Source organism: Ruditapes philippinarum, unplaced genomic scaffold (assembly GCF_026571515.1).
Source record: "Ruditapes philippinarum isolate M1 unplaced genomic scaffold, ASM2657151v2 ctg2170_1_1_1_1, whole genome shotgun sequence".
Classification (NCBI taxonomy): Eukaryota; Metazoa; Mollusca; class Bivalvia; order Venerida; family Veneridae; genus Ruditapes; species Ruditapes philippinarum.
Genome location: NW_026855272.1, coordinates 171,891 through 193,577, shown reverse-complemented (window position 1 = coordinate 193,577; position 21,687 = coordinate 171,891). Strand labels below are relative to the sequence as shown.

General features: G+C 33.0%; 1 protein-coding gene across 1 annotated transcript; it reads right to left on the bottom strand.

Moving 5' to 3' along the window:
* Positions 1-276: 276 nt before the first annotated feature.
* On the bottom strand, positions 277-20,546 carry LOC132742717 (uncharacterized; the record flags this gene model as incomplete). Its single annotated transcript, XM_060731183.1, has 12 exons — positions 20,395-20,546; positions 18,978-19,060; positions 17,076-17,176; positions 16,240-16,328; positions 15,534-15,697; positions 14,635-14,763; positions 13,649-13,811; positions 12,970-13,227; positions 12,414-12,613; positions 11,729-11,903; positions 1,303-1,566; positions 277-501 (listed from the first exon to the last, which is right to left on the bottom strand). Coding segments are annotated over exons 2-12 (1,849 nt in total), but the record flags the coding sequence as incomplete, so codon positions are not given.
* Positions 20,547-21,687: the final 1,141 nt, after the last annotated feature.

The window sequence follows — 21,687 nt, the reverse complement described above, 5'->3', positions numbered from 1 at the left end:
CCTCTTCTGATAAAAGGGTTAGTATATGTATAACTAGACCAAACAAAATCTTAGAAAGAGTCTCATTTGAAACGTGTTTGTCACATGGTATTATAAAAACACAACGATACAATATATGTATATGGCTAAACAGATAGGATACTAAGGATAGTATGTATTTTGCTTCAGTCAATAAGTAAACCATAATCATAATGTGCACAAACATGCTGTTATAAGTAGAGTGTGAAAGATATACTTAAAACGAATCACATTCTGTAGGAAATAAAGAAGAAATACCAATATGTGCTCCAAGAAATTTCTGTTTATCAGCAGCTTCATTCTCTTCCGTCCTATTTTGCTGATATAACCTACTTCGTAGTAAGTATTGGACGTAATTCATTTCGTTGCTTGATGTTACGGTAACAAGATGTTCATTGTGCTCAATGCATTCAGTGTTAGCTATGTCCCATGAAACCTCTTTAGAAAATACTGTATAGCACTTTCGGAAACGCTCTGAACAGGCTTTAATATAAATATATTTTACAATTATTGTAACATTTCTTTTTCTCAAGAATTCTTATGCATTATTTACAAAAATGGTAGGCTTCCAATATCTTCTTATTTTAAGCATATAAGTACGTAGCTGTTATTATGATAATTACCTAAAAATATTCGTTTCAAAAGTATTAAATATGACAGTATTTCTTTTACAGATAAAACAATATAATTATTTATTTATTTTAACCCAAGAAATATGGTGCTTTATCAGTCAAATATGTTTCACATTTGTGAAAAATAAATATGAAGTATAAATATGAAAGTGGGCGGAGTCAAAACTGATATTTATTTTAAGGGATCTTTCGCCATTTTGTTTAAAAAATCTGATAAATAAAAAAACAACTTGTGTTGAATTTTGTTCTGAAAACTATCTACTAGTAGAATGATAGAAAATGGTCTTACAAAGAAAATAAATTCCGAACACCAATTTCTTTAATTCAGTAATTTACACTGTACATACGTTTAAAGTTGTTTACGTGACGTCACAATGTAGCGCCAAAAATCGCGTGCTAAACAAGGCGCATCTTTACTGCGTGCTGTACAATTGCAATTGCGTAGCAAACAAGGGAATTCGTTACCATTTTTCTTTGTAAATGAAATTAAATAAGAAGGTTATTTTTTCGTCTTTCGTGAAATATGGTATACATTTTTACTCAACATGACAAAATGCCACATATTTTCATGTTGAGTGAAAATATATTCCATATTTCACTCAAACGAAAAAATATCCTCTTAGTATTTATTCGAAAATACAAAAAATATTACCATACACGCCTGATGACCCATATTCTTCTTCGTCATTTGTGTACCTTTGAAGAGAATGGTCTGATATTCTATACTGTATTCGAAATCCTTCATCTTGCCCCCTGACTAATCCAAAATTAAGTTGTACTCCATGCAAAACTCGAAAATATATATTAATCTCTGAACTTTTTGATTTGTATGTTTCTGGCGGTGGAAATGTTGAACAAAACTCGTGCTCTCCATCGGCATCCTTGATAGCAAATCCTGATCTCCAAATTCGCTTATCTACATCAATAACAAGATCAATAGGAAAGTGTTGCATTGAATGAACGAATCCCCACACAAACCCCCAACAAAACGCAGCAACACAGGCAATTAGCCCAGCAGCAGGCAGGCTACAAGACAGAACAGGGGACCGGGCAAGTCACGGATGAAGGGTCAAAATAAGAATTCTTAGAAAACAACAAGGTCACCAGACAAGAACATTGCTTAAAAGGCCTACAAAAAGCATGGGTGGATTGGGCCAAAGGGACGTGGAACTTGAAGGGGAAACAAAACTGAAAAAGTAATGGAAAAGGAATGATACTTACCGTAGGGAACAAAAACAAAAAAGGAAACACATGTATCACCACAATTACATGTAACAATGTCAAAGAACATGAAAACACGTATGACATGACTTGGACAGTGGCCTGCATTTTAGTATCGTCCATGAACAGGTTCAATCAAACTGAACTTGCATTATATTCTATTTTGCCGTTTTGTGCGTTCTTAAGGGATTTTGTCAAAGTGTTCTCACCATAAAATTCATGTATTTGTTATTGAAAAACAGATATACTTGTAAAATGAATTTGATAACGATCTTAAAAATGAATCTGTGTTGTATTTTCCATAGTTTTCTACAGAAGATGAGCAAAAAAAGAATATCAGAGCAATTTTACTAGAAAGTTAAAACTTATCCTGTAGAATTTATTTTAGAAACCATCCTTTACATTTTATTTTATAATGGCAAGAAATATCCTTAACATTTTATTTGATAACTATCCTGAAAATTGTATTAAAGAATGGCAAGAACGATCCTTTACATTTGATTCTAGAATGGCCAATTTAGTTTATTTTAAAATGACCAATGATTTTTTTTCAGTCCTTCCCTGTAAATTTTATATGGATTCTAACCGGTTTTAGACGGCCTTTGGCCGAAAAAACACTCACTTATTTTAGTATACCCTGATCTTTTGAATATGCATATGTTTGTTACAGAGTCGTTTCAATACGGCGAGAGCAAACTGTACTCGTTTAAAGTTAATGTCAATGCCGATATGATAATTTGATTAAGTTATATTTCAATTAAGTACAAAAAGCTTCAGATAATGGCTTTTGTGTCACCTAAATGTGTTTTCGTAATATATTTTCATATGTTGATGATAGAAAACGAAGAAGAAAAACTAGAAATGTGTCCATAGGACACGGATGCCCCCACACACCACTGTTCTGTCAATCTTATGACTCTAGGTCAAATATTTTTTGGACTACATGTGCCACAAGTTGAAAACTAAAAATCAACAAAGGGCCATAATTCTGTTAAACTTGGTCGCAGCAAAAATTCCTACCTTTACTACCATCTACACATTAAGGTTGTTAATCCCTGGAAGTTTAAGCAAAATCTGCCATCCGGTTTAAGAGGAGTTGCAATCACAAAATTTCTACATAGTATATAATGAAAAAAACAACAAAGGGCCATAATTCTGTTAAATTTGGTTGCAGCGAAAATTCCTTCCTTTACTGCCATCTACACATAAAGGTTGTTCACCCTTGGAAGTTTAAGCAAAATCTGCCATCCGGTTTAAGAGGAGTTGCATTCACAAAATTTTTATACAGTATATAGTGAAAAAATCAAACAAAGGGCCATAATTCTGTAAAGTTTGGTCGCAGCAAAAATTCCTTCCTTTACTAACATCTTCACCTTAAGGTTGTTCATCCCTGTAAGTTTAAGCAAAAATCTGCCATGCGGTTTAAGAGGAGTTGCATTCACAAAATTCTACATAGTATATAGTGAAAAAATCAACAAAGGGCCATAATTCTGTTAAATTTGGTCGCAGCAAAAAATCCTTCCTTTACTACCATCTACACATTAAGGTTGTTCATCCCTGTAAGTTTGAGCAAAATCTGCCATGCGGTTTAAGAGGAGTTGCGTTCACAAAAATTTCTTCATAGTATCTAGTGAAAAAATCAACAAAGGGCCATAATTCTGTTAAATTTGGTCGCAGCGAAAATTCCTTCCTTTACTACCATCTACACATTAAGGTTGTTCATCCCTGTAAGTTTAAGCAAAATCTGCCATCCGGTTTAAGAGGAGTTGCGTTCACAAGATTTCGGGACGTACGGACGGACTGACGGACTGACGGACGGACTGACACTCAGACGGACAAGTGCAACGCTATATGCTCCCACTCTGTGGGGGCATAAAAATCAACAAAGGGCCATAATTCTGTTAAATTTGGTTGCAGCAAAAATTCCTTCCTTTACTACCATCTACACATTCAAGGTTGTTCATCCCTGGAAGTTTAAGCAAAATCTGCCATACGGTTTAAGAGGAGTTGTGTTCACAAAATTTCTATATAGTATATAGTGAAAAAATCAACAAAGGACCATAATTCTGTTAAATTTGGTCGCAGCAAAAATTCCTTCCTTTACTATCATCTACATATTAAGATTGTTCATCCCTGTAAGTTTAAGCAAAATCTGCCATCCGGTTTAAGAGGAGTTGCATTCACAAAATTTCTACATAGTATATAGTGAAAAAATCAACAAAGGGCCATAATTCTGTTAAATTTGGTCGCAGCAAAAATTCCTTCCTTTACTACCATCTACACCTGAAGGTTGTTCATCCCTGGAAGTTTAAGCAAAATCTGCCATCCGGTTTAAGAGGAGTTGCGTTCACAAAATTTCTACATAGTATATAGTGAAAAAAATCAACAAAGGGCCATAATTCTGTTAAATTTGGTCGCAGCAAAAATTCCTTCCTTTACTACCATCTTCACATAAAGGTTGTTCATCCCTGTAAGTTTAAGCAAAATCTGCCATCCGGTTTAAGAGGAGTTGCGTTCACAAGATTTCGGGACGTACGGACTGACAGACGGACTGACGGATGGACGGACGGACGGACAAGTGCAACGCTATATGCTCCCACATTGTGGGGGCATAAAAATACAGGCAAGTGTCAAGGTATTGTAAAAGAAAAAACTGATTTTCTCGATAGGTTATCTAAAAGTAAAGATAACTGTTACTTTGACGAAGGGTTTTTATTATTCTCTTCTGTGCTGGAAAATTTAAACATACAGAGACAGCAAATTAATACAATAATAAAACACAAAGACAAAAGTTATAAGGTTTCACATTGTAAGAATAATCATACAGTTTATCTGTAGATATATATTTTTTCACAACAAGTTAATGTCTTTCTACAGCGATACACGTGTAGTGGAACTATCATATTTTAATATACAGGTTTTTTCAAAAATTTTGCCGTTCGCATTTGTGTATAAACTCTCTTTACATGTAAATGTCAAATCGTTATACTAGCGAATATTTTTTATTATCATGCGATGGGAGAAATTGACATCGGTTTAGGGAAATATAGTAAACAAAATCAACAAGGAAAGGCGGCTTCAATGAACGCAAACTACACACGACCCCGCAAAAGATCCAGTGGCAAGGAGACTAGGAGGACCCCAAACAAAAACAGGACATGGCGCAAGACAGAGCACGGACAGGCTAATCACTTAAATTATACTAAAAAAGAAATAATAGTAACCGACAAGCAAATAAAAGAAAACAAATAATTGATACAAATTAAAGGAGGGAAGGGGATACGAGATTTGTGGAAGGTGAGGGCCAAAATTTAAAAAAAAACTAGGTAAGGGGCATAGGGAAGGCACACCTAATGTGTGTAGCGTTTGTGTTTTAGAGAAGAGAATATTGTTGTTTTGATGGGAGTTTTGATGTTTTTCTGACGTTGGTTGAATTTAATTGTGGTTATCTTAATTAATCAGGGTTCATTGGTAACAATTAGTTGTTCTGGTTGTTGTAATATATTTGGTTGTTCGAGTTATATCTTTTTGGTAAGATATATTTGGTTGATATTGGTCGAGTTGTATTGAGTGATTTTGTCTTGTCAAGAATAACATAGTTGATGCTTTGTTGTGGCAGATATCTGTAAATATTTGGTGTTTTAGCTTTAGTTGTTTTCCGATGCTGATTATATTTTGTGAAAACATGTGAAAAGATATTTTGTATATTAAGTGGTTAATAAATAGTGTGTGTTTGACTTGAGTTTTGTGTTTTGGGTGTAGAAAATAATCAGAGTTTGTTGTTGAAATGTATATATGGATTTGAGATAGAGAAGATAAAACAAGAGAGCCCAGAGGGCCCTCGATCGCACATCTAAGAGATACGTCAAAAGGTCAAAGGGAGCCCCTTTTCAACACAGAAGCACAATTTGAAAACAAGGGACAACTTTATGTAAACAATATTTGTACACTGTCACCACGGAAATGTTTGTGTAAAATTATTTCAAAATTGAACCATTGGTTTAGATGTTGTTATGATGTTTTTTCTGATTTTTGATTTGGCAGCCATTTTATTTAACAGTTCAGTCTGTCACTAAGTGAATGGTGAGACAAGGAACACAAACCTTTGACCTGGCTGGGGATTGAACTGTCGACCTTTATCCCCTGGGGCGGGCCAATTTTGACCTTAGGTGTTTTATTTCAACAAACATGGTATGCATGAACTAGAAGATGTTTTATGCCAAATATCTAAGCTCTAGCTCTTTTGGATTTTCACAAGAGATTTTTACTATATACATATAAGGAAATCAATGACCACCTGGGGCCAGGCCAATTTTGACCCTACGGCATTTATTTGAATTACCTTGGTAGACATACACTAGAAGATGTTTTATGCCAAATATCTAATCTATAGTGCTGTTGAATTGTCGCAAGAAGATTTTAAAGTTTTAACTATATACATATAATAAGAAATAACAATGACCCCCTTGGGCGGGGCCAATTTTGACCCTAGGGCTTTTATTTGAATAAACTTGGTAGACATCCACTAGAAGATGTGTCCTGCAAAATATCTAAGGTCTACCTTTTTTGGATTTTCACAAGATGATTTTTTAAAGTTTTACTATATGCATTTCAGAAAAAATCAATGACCCCTGGGGCGGGGCCAATTTTGACGCTATGGCTTTTATTTTAACAAACTTGGAAGACATCTACTAGAAGATGTTTCATACCAAATATCTAAGCTCTACCTTTTTTTTTGACTTTCACAAGATGGTTTTTTTAAAGTTTCACTATATGCATTCAGAAATATCAATGACCCCTGGGGTGGGGCTAAGTTTGACGCTAGGGCTTTTATTTTAAATGTTGACTCTAGGGCTTTTATTTTAATAAACTTGGAAGACATCTACTAGAAGATGTTTCATGCCAAATACCTAAGCTCTACCGCTTTTTGTATTGTCACAAGAAGATTTTTTTTTAGTTTTTACTATACACATATAAGAAATATCAATAACCTCATGGGGCAGGGCCAATTTTGACCCTAGGGCTTTTATTTGGACAATCATGGTAGACATCCACTAGAAGATGTTTCAGGCCAAATATTTAATCTATAGTGCTTTCGGATTGTCGCAAGCAGATTTTGTAAGTTATTACTATATACATAAAAGGCAAATTGATTACACCCTGGGGCGGGGTAAATCTGATCTTAGGGCTTTCATTTGAACAAATTTAGTAGACATTAACTAGAAGATGTTTCACGCCAAATATATAACCTCTTTTGGATTTTCAAAAGAACATTTTTAAGTTTTTCCTATATACATATAAGGAAAATCAATAACCCTTGGGGCGGGGCCAATTTTGACCCTATGGCTTTTATTTGAACAAACTTGGTTGGTAGATATCAACTAGAAGATGTTTCATACCAAATATCTAAGCTCTACAGTTTTTTTGACTTTCACGAGATGTTTTTTTAAAGTTTCACCATATGCATTCAGAAATATCAATGACCCCTGGGGCGGGGCTAAGTTTGACGCTAGGGCTTTTATTTTAAATGTTGACTCTAGGGCTTTTATTTTAACAAACTTGGAAGACATCTACTAGAAGATGTTTCATGCCAAATACCTAAGCTCTACCGATTTTTTGGATTGTCACAAGAAGATTTTTTTTAGTTTTTACTTTACACATATAAGGAATATCAATAACCCTATGGGGCGGGGCCAATTTTGACCCTAGGGCTTTTATTTGGACAATCATGGTAGACATCCACTAGAAGATGTTTCAGGCCAAATATTTAATCTATAGTGCTTTCGGATTGTCGCAAGCAGATTTTGTAAGTTATTACTATATACATAAAAGGCAAATTAATTACACCCTGGGACGGGGTAATTTTTGATCTTAGGGCTTTTATTTGAACAAATTTAGTAGACATTAACTAGAAGATGTTTCACGCCAAATATATAACCTCTTTTGGATTTTCACAAGTACATTTTTAAGTTTTTACTATATACATATAAGGAAAATCAATGACCCCTGGGGCGGGGCCAAATTTGACCCTATGGCTTTTATTTGAACAAACTTGGTTGGTAGATATCAACTAGAAGATGTTTCATACCAAATAATTATCTAAGCTCTTGCTCTTTTTTTTTTTACAAGAAGTTTGTTTTAAGATATTTGGTAAAACAATCTTTCGGTTGTCATGGCAACCAGAGTTCTCTTTGGAATTTCATTCTTTGAACAACTTTGGTAGAGCTTCTTGCAAGGAACATCTCTGCAAAAAATCAACAAATTTGGCCAAGTGGTTTAAGAGAAAAAGTTGTTTAAAGAAACTGGTGACACACGCACGCACGGACGGACGATGGACGACGGACAATGGACCATCAGAAAAGCTAACCTTGAGGACATTGTCCTCAGGTGAGCTAAAATACCTGAAAAATTGTGTTAACTGAACAATAACATGCTAGTTTTCCACATGGTTTATTTCAATTTTAGTCAGGCGGTGGTGCTCAGCCTTTATATCTTGGAAATTACTGCCTCCTTGAATTATGTATGTCCCTTTTAGCAGTCAGTCGGTCATTCATTTCCCTCAAAAAGCTAAGGCAATTTTTTTATGAAATCAGATGTGTTGGTTATTCTGATATAAAGTAGATGTATTTTTACTTATTAAGAATATAATGATTAGTAAAGATTGGAGAAATGGTATTGGCATGTTTTATTCATTTGTTCTTGTAAGTTCCAATGCCAACTAAATTCAGCATAAATTTTACTGATATATTAAAATAATCAGACAAGCCACACAAACACGAATATTTAGTAATTAAATTTAATTGCAAACGTTTCGGCTATATATATTATTATTTTTTTTTTTTTTTTTTACTGATATATTAAGATATTTAGATCAATTTTGTATTATTCCTAAATGCAAGCATTCAAGATAGCATCATACATTTTCGCCTTTCAGTAGATTCTAGAAATCACTGTTTCTATTTGATAAGCACTGGTGTTTTTCTTGAGTACAGACAGCTAATATCACAGTGTAAGTGACTGAGGTAAAGTTTAATCCACAATTGGTATGTTCTTTTATGTTTATATGTTATTGCCTTTATAATTGGAACTAAATGTACAACATGTTTTTATTGTACATTGTTACGTAAATTGTTAAATGTTAATTAGATGCGGCTACAATACCAATGTTAATGTATTTAAATTTGCATTTTATATCCACATGATTCATTTAAAAAAGATAAAATCATGGACTATTACTTTTCGCATATCTGTTGATAGAATGGATAACTGATATTAAGGAAATTGTAATGCATGTATAATACCAAATATTTAATTATAATATGGAACATTTCATATTTGTACTTTCCGGGTTTTATGTATTAAGTTGGTGATGTGTTATGTTGGGTTGTCTACTATTTTGGGCGTGTGCTGTTGTTGTTGTTTTGTGTGTGCGTATTTTTGTTTTTTGTTTTGATGTTGTTTTTTTGCGGGGGTGGAGATTGTTTTATTATTTTTATTTTTATTTTTATACCAAGGCTTTTAGCTAGGCAGCAGTTGTTGATTGGCATTACTAGTATTCGCTGACGAAATGTATTAGAAATGAAAAACCGTGATCACTTAATTTGTTCGCATTATTTCTTAATTCTAAAATCGGTCGTATTAAGAGAAAGAAAAACAACAAAAGAATGTCTAAATCAGATAAACTGAAAATGTTGCAGACTCGGTTTGATTGAAATTGTTCACGGACGGAACTGGAATGTGCGAGCTACTGTTCACAGACACTAGCACCGAATTAAACATCATTCAATAGTTAATCATGAAAATAGATAATATAATTTGAAATTTAGAAACATCCACAGTCTACAAACAAAACGTGTGTGTTGTGAATAGCACGAAGATCTTAATAATCGAACAAAGCGGTAATACTGTTACATATATTTTCGACCTCTGTCAGTCAAAGATAATTTCAAACGTTAAGTGTTCGAACGAATTTACTTACCGTCATCGAGATAACACGGTGTGTAAAAATCTATGAAGGTAAGTTCAATGCTTTGATGTTCCCCGGCTTTGATTGTAAACATTTCTTCTAAATTTTGATTAAGATTTAAATACGAAAGGGATGTAAGGAACATAACTGGTTCTTTGCAAAGTTCCTTTCTTCTTTTGAAATGTCTTTTCGATTGTTCAAGTAAATCGAGTTCAAAGCAGGCTGGAGTTTCTGGAAGGAAAGGAAAAAGCCTATGACAACCATGTTATTGACGACAGTCTGAAACAATATTAGTTTCAGGCCGTTTTGAAATAAAATATGGAATAAAACTGATGTAAGATGATTGCTAAATTCTAGAAAGAAATTGTTTTTTTGAAACAAAAATATTTTGAAAGGTTATTTTGGTTAAATACATTGTAGTATGTAATTACATGTAACCAAAACATATGATTAACAAGATCAACAAGGAAAGGCGGCGTTCAATGAACGCAACCAACACACGACCTAGCAACAACAACCAGTGGTAAGGAGCCCAGGCGGACCCCAAACAAAAACAGGACAGGGCACAAGACCGAGCACGGACAGGCTTATCACTGAAATGATAATTAATATGTAACTGACAGAGTACGGACAGGCTAATCACTAAAATGATAATTAATTTGTAACTGATAAGGAATTCAAAGAAAACAAACAAATGATTAAATAATAGGAAATAATTTGTAGCTGATAAGGAACTCAAAGAAAACAAATAAATAATTGAATAAAAGGCCCGCAAAGTCAAAGGGCACAGCGGAAGAGGACAGGAGACCCGGGGAAGGGAGGGGGGGGGGTAAATTAAAGAAATAAGACTAGGGGCGAAGGAGAAGTTACTAACCGTAGACGAGAATACAACGAGGGACACAAGCGAAAGTGTCACCAAAGCAGTTTGAAATAACATAGACATACATCTAAGGAACACAGAGGGGCGCCGCCTTGGAACGGTCAGCAGCACAAGTGCTGCTGGGGAGTTTAAACCGGTTAATGGTGCACAAAACCTCACTTTTAGCCCCACCATGTTCCTATAAACGGGACAGTGTAAATAAAATGAATCCCCGCCAAGTGAAATTCTAACATTTGTTATGGTTACTAAAGGTTAAATAAGTATAACACCAAAATGATTATGTAAAAACATATAAAAGTTAACCCAATGACCATAACAAAATGACACAAGTTCATTGAGTTTTTTAATCATTTTAAAGCAACGTGACTCTCCTTTTATTATATCCATTATATTTACAAAATATGGGACCAACAAAAAGCTTGAATTCAGACAATAATGTAAAGATCAAAGTATACTTGTGGGCCGCTTTCATGGTAATTCTGTTTTATCCGTCACAATAATATATTATATTATATCGATCAAATATCTTGCTTGTTGAAAAGAAGACTAGGTGTCTTTAACCACACTCGATTTATCTTTATAAAAATGCTTAAATACGATCTTTATATATAGAGGTTCAGTCAAGTGAAATAAAAATTAAATAAGGTTATATTCATAAAATGACATAAGTCTTTGTGAAAACCAAAGTTGCACCAAGTAATTGCGAAATGTGAAAGTCTTTTGACTGCACTGTTGAGAATAATTCTTACACTAAACGGACATATTCCTTCCTTTTGATCCGTTAAAAAACAAGAGACATAATTACAAAGATTCGATGAAAAGGCACTTCTATATAATATACCACGCAGTTACTTGATTTCAGTCAGAAAATGTTAAAATAATTTTTTAAAAGCCAGTCATATTTACAGCATAAATTAAAACAATTATAGAGTAAAAATAACAAAGCTTATATTTCAAATAATGACTGATGTATTTTAACTTGAATAAAATATATAATTATATTAAATGTACCTTCAGCGGTAACAATTGCCCGGAATTTGATTGTAGGTGACAATATCGTCTTGGAAATAGTTGATAAAAACAACAGATTTTTGTTTGTTTCTATTACAAATACTTCTTCGTTAAAAAGATCATCTATGGCGAATATGCTGTTGCTTTCTTGTGATGTTTTAACAATAAGTGCACACTGCTTGAATAAAAATATCATGTAGCAATCTCAAATATATATAACTACCTGCAAAAACAACATATGTGTAAATGTATCTAATAATTATATGAAGTGTTAGTTAAGTGTTGTAATGAGGAAGTGTCGAATTTAAATTTAATGGAATCGTTATAAGACAAATTAGAAAAGTCGGCCAAAATTAATTTCCGAAGTAGATTTCAAATCAATTAAATTTTTCTTACTCTTGCAGGTATCGTTCATTAAACTAAAATTGTATTCTTAAAAACATATAATTTAAAACTGTAGACACATTATTTAAAATGACCACTCCCTAAATTAATAGCGTAAAAATAGTAAAATATCGAATAAAAATGTTTTTTGCAAATTTAGTACAAAACACTATCACAGACATGGCTGTGTTTTTGTTTGTTTGCTTTTGTTTCTTGGATTTTTCTATTGTTTAAATGTTGTTGTACATACTTATTTAGATTCAATGTTATAAGTATAAGATAAATATAATGTCATGCATACCTCAGATAATGTTAGGTTAGTGAAAACTAGTTTAGCAAATTGACGTGGCTCAAAATTTACAATCCATTGTATATCTCTATCCAATATTGTTTTAAAGGGGTAACTTAATGAGGCTATTATGGAGTCTGTATGAACGTACTGTACGTTTCCAAAAAACGATCCATCCGGGTTGTTCGCTCTCGGAAATACCATCAGATGTACTGTGTTGACAAGAAAACATTACACGATGCTTCTTAATTTTCTGCTAAATTAAATATTATATAAATTGTCTAAACAAAGGCGTCTTATATAGTGGATTTCTCGTGACTTTTCACTTTATTTTAAAACGATTCTTGGAAAGTGTTCAAAATCGAGTTTAAAAATATATGGGACATGTGAATGTTTTTATTACTTGATAAAGAACAATGAATGTAAAAACTGTAACTTCGGAAACAAAATGCAAAGTCTTTGTGTGAAGATCTTTTTCAAATAATGACGTTTCCCATTACTTTGTTGATGTTGACCTAGTCACGACAAAAATGAATAAAAAAAAACAAATAAGAAAATATTTGCGTACCATAGTTGTGTAGTTTTGTAAACCATTGACTACCATTGGCTATCATAGAATGTTTCCATATTCCAAGTTGACTACACTTGTAGTGCTGACAAAGTCTATCTTCATTGATATTGGCAACGCTACAACTTTTGTCCGAACTACAAAGACTTTTACACTCCTCAACACTTATATTTCCAATAAGATATGAATCTCCAGATCGCAATTCTTGTTTTAGAGGCACCAGTTCAGATAAACTGCCACTGTTGATGTCAGTGATACCTGTTCAAATTGATCATTTCTCCGACATGAAATGTTATTACAAATATAGCATAGGGCGTGTGGTTACATGACTCGTTTAACATGGAGTGACCGGTAATGAAAATGCCTAAAATTTTGAAGTATTTGCTATTTTATATATTTCGATATGTCTGCTTATATTGGATACACCAGCGTTAAAGGTATTTCATAACCAAGTGCTGACGCAAAATAAGCGCAAATTTTACTTGATCACCAATGCAAGCAAAATCATGAAGGTGAAAGCAATTTATATCTTCATGATAAAACAAGTGTAATTTTTACAAGTATGTTACTAACCATCCTGTAAATCGTGCGTCATCTTCGCTTCATTACCTTCGAAATAATACAATTACAACTGTTTACAGAAAAACATGCACTTCACTTCATAATATTTTCTACTTACGTGTCAATTTACAGCCGAACAATTTGAAAGTAAGACATCTAGATTTGTTTGCTGGATTTTCAAGTACTTTATTGAATTTAACGTATGTTGTTTTGATTGGTCTCGGAAAAGTGAACATTTTCATAGGATGTCGTAATAAGTACGATGGGGACATTCTAAATTCCTGAAAAGAAATAATTAAGCAGTATTATGTTTGTTTTCTTGTTTTCTTGTAGTATGCTTTTAAACAGTGCATTTAAACTGATAAAAACCAAATGGCTGACTACTCTTATTTTCACCAACAAGCCGTGAAAACTGCGATAATAATATAATATAATAATACTTAATATAAACTTAATACACTGAATGAGATTATACCTTGTTCTATAATCTAAAGTATAAAGATGGTATATAAATTATTGTTCTGTCACTATTGGGTACCTAGGTACACCAAAACTGAATATGTATACATCTAATTCAACGTGTATATACTTTCTCCGGATTATCCTTATTGACAAAAATATCTGTAGCCTAATGTTTGTACATGTATTAAAATCTATAAAGATTTTGAGTTTGGACAAAATACCTTGTGATCTTAACGCTATTCCTGGAAATATATCGGACTAATAAAATTACCAAAGAAACAGACGAAATAAATCAACATAATTGTACGAGCTTGTATTTATAAATGAATTAGATGTGCATTTGAAAGACTTAACTCGATGTATTTGTGTCATAGATTGGCCCAGCTTTGAGCTTGGAACAGTTTTTTAAAGTTGTCCTGGTATTCAAATTAAAACACAAACAGCAAGTACCAAAGGCTTATCACTATTAGGTTCAGTAAGATAGAGGTTAGATCTGTGGATAAGTGTTGCACACAATCAGGGACTGGCGAACAGTATATACAGTTTATGGATTTCTTTATTTTCTGAACACTTGATTAAAGCTTTATTTTATGATTTTATAATTTAAGCATTTTATTGCATTATTTACACAGACGAATTTACCATGTCCTTGTAAAGCTGTAGTTCGTCCTTACTCGTGCCATAATAGAAACTAAATGCCGTCCACGTATCCCAATCTTTTGGAAAATAAATACCGATTCCTTCTATTGTTGTTAAAGTGAATAAATCCACCTAGTTGAATAATAAATGTTGATCAATATTATATGTAACTTTTAACTTTTTTAATAATACGGAACAATACGATTAGCCATGCTTTCACTCTCTATTAATACTAGACACTTCAAGTGTATATAGACTCCATCAAACCGAGCTTGTAACATTTTTTTTTTCAAATTTGCATTTGTAAGGGATTCTGTTTTCTGATTTTAGATTTATATCTTAAAGCTTTAAGAGTGTTAAAAGGATTGTCTTGCATATCAAAACAGGGTTTTCTACTGTTTACACAAGTGCTAGAAAACCTTGTCTTACAAACCCAGTGCAAGACAAGTAGCGTGCTTCAAATGACGTTATGCAAAATTAATAAGAAAACCCTTTTAAAACTAATAATGATGCACAAAATGACAATAATATATGAAATACATCATCCATTCTCATTCAAAAATCATTGGGTCAAAACGATAACGAGTTCAAAGATTATTTTGATATATCTCATTTCAAAGAAAGAATTGAGGCATAAAATAACAAGTCGACAAATATCCATGCAGTCTCCGTTTATGTATATAGTAAAATTTTGTTAGACACGTTCATTTACGAAATAGTTTAGGTCATACTACAAAACGTATAAAACAAACTGTATCAAATATATTTAAAAAGTTTCTTTATTTTTTTGCTTTATGATCAAATTTAAAACTGTGAACACTGTTAGAATTCTCAAAAAAATACATGCATCTCTTAATGTATGATGAAAGGACTTATTATATATATATATAAATTTAACAAACCAAAATCCAAGGTGTCATGTCTGTAAAGTCGTGAATCCAACTTGTTAAACTGTCGTTGAATCTTGACAGTATTTGTTTTGGATGCGCAGAGGAAACAGTAATCTGACTACCTGCGGTATGTTCGTCGTCTACATCAATACTTTCTAAACATGGCTCACCATTTTCTAGAAGAACGAGATAGAAAATATTTATAATATCCAACAGAATCATCACAAGAATGGCTTGTTTAACACAACCGAAAATATTACAAGGAATAAAAACAGTCACTGAAAAGATTAAAAAGATAAAAATGATGGATTTTTAATTGCCTGTATAATCAAAGAAAGCTTTGGAAATAAAGTCAAAGAATGATGATAATGTATTCTGATATTCTACTAGTAAATATAATTATATTTCACGATCGCCATCCAACTTATAACAATTGGCTTAGGAAAACGTATTGTCTAGAAGTTTTATGTTTCGGTAATTGAAAATTGTTATCCGACTTATAAAACAAGTACCTCAATATCATTTTGTTAATTCAAAGGTGACTATATGAAATTTTAAGTTCGGCTAAAAAAGGCAATTCATTATGTATATTTTATCAACTTATTCAATAAAACATATATACACTTTTTATATCAAATGAGTACTCGGTAAAATTATTATATCACCATACAAAGGGTTGTCCTAGTTTGTTAGGTTAATGCCCTTGAAATGTACTTACGTTCTTCTATACTCGCTGTGTAAACCTTAAATGACATATTGCCGATGTATGTACTCAATTCAAATAAGAAAAACCGGCCATGGGTTCTCCTGCAATTTCAAACATAAAAGATTATAAAACTTTCAGTATCATTTGTTAGATTACATTTTTCTACGATGCAACATACGCTTTCTGTTTTGATTTTATTTGTGTGTTTCAGAAATCTTATTATAAGATAAACCACCATCAAATTTATTCGTAGACCTGTATGAAACTTTAATCGTGACTTTTGTCAAAAAAGAGAATCTTCATTTGGAATTAGTAATATCCATACAATCCAGCAAATAAGCTGTAAAGAATAAGAAAAACTTGGGTTATTTAAAATTTTGGCAGCGCGGTTATTATAGCTAAAGTGATTAGATTTATTTATTTAAAGTAAATCTTGATACCTTATGATCGGCTGCCTTAAAGTTTGTTGGGATCTTAGAGCACTTGCTTGTGAGTCTGTGTAAGTATAAACTAATAAATATATTTAAATGATGCATTTGCGAGGGGTATAAGACTGCTGTTGGGATATAAATCAAACATAATTCATATATGTAAATTTTTACATGTTTTTGCAATAAATAAAACAAAATATCAGTAAATAAATGACAAAAACCGTTTTGATATATATGTGCTTTTCAAACAATATATCAAAACAAGCATTACATGTAGAATCAACTAATTTTATAATATACTTTATCAAATGCATCATTGAGTAAAGGTTGGTAAATCCTCTGTACATGTTTACGACTTCTACCGTTGACATACAATAAGATGCCGATTGAATAAATGTAAATGAATACTTGATTTACCTGAAATATATTTTCCCAGGAAGAGTGGTATTATCAGTCTTACATACAAAACCGTAACGCATAGGCACATCAGAGACATAGCACTTCATAGAGGTAGTAAGCTTCAAGAACAAAATATTCAGGTATGAAATTTGCCGAAAAGCAAGTCCAGCTCAATTTAAACTTGCCCCTCTAGTTATAGAATTTCTTGACACTGATTTTTTTCTTCATAATAATAATTCATGAAGTGGCAAGTGTGGTTCTTGTTAACAAGTATTTGAAGGATGTTATTTCAAAAGCAAAACATAGTAAGAAATAGAAAGAACAAATTAGTATTTCAAATTATCTAGAAATGCTATTTTTTATTTCTAGCTCTCGAGGTACCTAAAAAGGACCGGTCACATTAATTTCAACAAACCTGAAAATAAATCATCTAACAAAACTTCAAACAAACTTTGGTGATAATCCATGTATCAGTGCAGTAGAAGAAGATGTTTACAGATTTGTTTCTACGTTCAGCTCTTGCGGCTCCTAAAAGGGGCCAATCAGATTGATTTGAAAAAACCTGATAAAAAAGACTCTATGAATGCTACAGTTTGGTGATCATAATTCATCAATTAAATCATAAGATGTTAAAAGTTTTGTTTTTCTTAGCTTAAGTGGCCCTTAAAAGGGGCCATTGAAATTAATATGAGAAAATTTGATAAAAGACTTTCTCAGAATGCTATAGACAAAGTTTGGTGATCAGCCGTCAATTCGTTTAGTAGAAGAAAATGTTTAAAAGTGTTTTTATTTTTATCTCTAGAGGCCCCTAAAAGGACCGAATCAAATTAATTTGAACAAATTTGATAACAAACGAATTAAGAATGCTACAGACAAGTGATCATTTATCAATTAGTTCAGTAAAAAAATATTTGTATTACGGTTTTCTATTGTAGACCTGTAAAAATAGCCAATTGAAATGATATGAGCAAACTAAAACGTGACTCTTTAAAAGATGCGTCAGACCTAATTTGAAGTTAATTTACCCAGCAGTTTCAGAGAAGAAGATGAATGTTGACGCATGGCGACAAACAACCGAGCATACCCTTGCGATACAAATACCTCACCCTGTACCTACCGTTCTGGTGAGCTAAATAACGGTCACTTTTTAATGGCACGTGTCTCTAATGGTGTGTAAGAGTTAAAGCATAAATATCTACTTTGTGTAAAGTCAAAACATGCTAATTGTTTATATTTAAATTGAAGACTGTGTAGCAATTATTAATATTTCAAATATCAAGTTTGAGCATATTTAATCAAGTAACTTTAAACTCATATAATAAATACTATAAATTGATATACAGTCATGTAGTTTTTTATTGTGTTATTTTTAATGCTTTTATGCTGCTGAATGACTTGATTATTGTTTAATGTAACCCGTATTGGATCTCAAACAGCTCAGAGTATACAAGTATATGGTATTGAGTGGTTGATTACAGAGGCATAGACTGTCATGCTTAATATCTTTACATGATTTGTCCCGATCATGATATCATTGAATTGCAGAAGTTACAAGTTACCGTATGTCTACAGTAATATTTTTATCTGGTAAACATTATAAACATTAATAATTCCTCAAATATCAAATTGTATAAACTAAGAATTGTGTGCGTAAAAAAAGTAAAATGCTACGTAAATTATTGTTTTAAATGAAAAAGGTATAAATTTTCTCCTAAATCACGAGGTCGAATCATTTGAAATAAATGAATATGTTTCGGGTATATTGTAGTACAGTCCGTCATCAATATTAGGAATATTATGAATTCAGAAGTTGCCTAATCAGACAATACAAATGTCCAAAGAATGTGTAAATGCTCTGCAGATTTGGTTATAAGAATTGCTTATAAGGATTTATGAATTATATGATACCGACATACTTACTAAACTTGAAGACTTAATTTCAATCATTACGACCTCAAGTGAGCGCTGACAATCAATGAAATAAAACCAAAACTCTGTCATCTCTAAAATGGAACAAAACAATATCTAAAATGATAAAATTATATTCACTTTCGCATTCATTTTTCATAGCCTAGGCTCGTACAAATTTGAGTACGAAATAATGTCGTCTAAACAAGGAATCCATACTCTAAAAGCTTGTAATTATTTCGTTAAACATTGATTTTAAAACACATATTTGAATAAAAACGCAGGAAAGACATACATTTATATGCTATTACACATGCTGCATGATTATACGAGGGGTGTTCGGGAAGTTTAAGGACTTTTGCTGTATTTTTTTCCTTAATGGTGCCTTTTTATCCATATTTCACAAAATGTAATTTAAATATGTGCTAAATATGTAGTTTAACGCTCACTATCAAGAAAAGACAAATACCGCTCGAAACTTGTTTCTATAGGAACCGCATAACGCATATCCGGAGCACTCCGATTTTATCGTATTTAAGTTAATGGTTCCGATATATTTAATTGATAATGATTTTCTTAAATTACAATGGATAGCGTCACGAAAAAGCACGAGCGTTAAATACAACGTCAACGTCATTTCCTGAAAATTCTACTCGTAAATCGTTACAATTGTTTGAATAACAACAGTTTTAACATCACTGGTGCTTACACAAATCAAGAGAAAAATGACGTCAATAGGCGACGTTGAAGTCAGGGCAATCATCAAGTTTTGTGTAGGAAATTGAAAGGACACCAACGGATACGTATAAAATGATTCAAGCATCTAGTACAACAAAAAATGCTGTAGATCGCTAGTATTTAGATGGCACGAGATGTTCCGAAAAGGAATAGAGTCAATATAGGATGACAAGCGATGCGGTCAACTGATGGATTTTCGATTTTTTTCGGAAATCAAAGCACAGCTGCATGGTCGACGCTTTGATTCCGGTTGGAATTACAAAGTGAAACCCAGAGAATAGTTTCGTCATTCGACAACATCTGGTACAAGGACACGTATGACAAATGGGTCAAGAGGCATAGAAAATGTATCGCTGTGAATGGAGATTACGTCGAGAAGTGAGTCGATATGACGATCGGGGAAATTTGACGTTAACATATTTAGCACTGACGTGACGTTAGCGTGCTCCGGGTATGCTTCGGTGTATGTTTTGTTTTAAATGTTATTTACTTGTTGTTTAATGTATTTCATTGTAATTTTTACAGATGGCTGTTAAAGAATTAAATATTTTTACGGTGTTTTTCTTGCTTTTCAATTCCTATTATTTTTCAAACTACAGCAAAAGTCCTCAAACTTCCCGAACACCCCTCGTATAACGTTTGCAAATTCGTGTCATGTAGGCTTTAAAGACATGATGTTAAATAATCCTACCTTTTTCAAATATGAACGAGAGATATCGCTGATTTAGAGTTAACTCTGAAATTTATAAACAAAACACACTGAAAACTCAAAAGTATAACAGCTTAATAAGATAATTATTTCTTTCAGAATGGATACGATTCTTTATTACTTAAACTAGCATAACGAACATGATTTTTATACCCCCGCACAACAAAGTTGTAAGGGGGGTATACTGGAATCAGCTTGTCCGTCCGTCCGTCCGGCCGTCCGTCGTTTTTTTTGTCCGCCCAATAACTTTAGATTCCTTTGACCCTTAGTCTTCATATTTGGCATGGAGGTTAGTCATGATTAGTAGATGACCCCTATTGATTTTGAGGTCACTATGTCAAAGGTCAAGGTCACAGGGGCCTTGACTTCAAAAAGCTTGTCCGCCCAATAACTTAAGATTCCTTTGACCTACAGTCTTCATATTTGGCATGGAGGTTAGTCATGATTAGTAGATGACCCCTATTGATTTTGAGGTCACCAGGTAAAAGGTCAAGGTCACAGGGGCATTGACTTCAAAAAGCTTGTCCGCCCAATATCTTAAGATTCCTTTGACTTACAGTCGTCATATTTGGCATGGAGGTTAGTCATGATTAGTAGATGACCCCTATTGATTTTGAGGTAACCAGGTCAAAGGTCAAGGTCACAGGGGCCTTAACTTCAAAAAGCTTGTCCGCCCAATCACTTAAGATTCCTTTGACCCATAGTCTTCATATTTGGCATGGAGGTTAGTCATGATTAGTAGATGACCCCTATTGATTTTGAGGTCACCAGGTCAAAGGTCAAGGTCACAGGGACTTTGACTTCAAAAAGTTTGTCTGCCCAATAACTTAAGATTCCTTTGACCCACAGTCTTCATATTTGGTATGGATGTTGATCATGATTAGTAGATGACCCCTTTTGATTTTGAGGTCACTGGATCAAAGGTCAAGGTCATAGGGACTTTGACTTCAAAAAGTTTGTCCACCCATTAACTTAAGATTCCTTTGACCCACAGTCTTCATATTTGGTATGGATGTTGATCATGACTATCAGGTGACCCCTACTGATTTTGAAGTCACTGGGTCAAAGGTCAAGGTCACAGGGACCTTGACAAAAAAAAGCTTTTCTTCTCAATTGCTAAAGAATGTCCTGTCCGCAATGTATTGACATTTTCACATTTGAAGTTTGTTTGTTTGTTTCATTTTACGCCTTTTTCAACAGTATTTCAGTCATATAGGCGGGTAGTTTCCTAACCATCGTTCCTGGAGAGTTACACCAGTACTAGACAACCTTCCT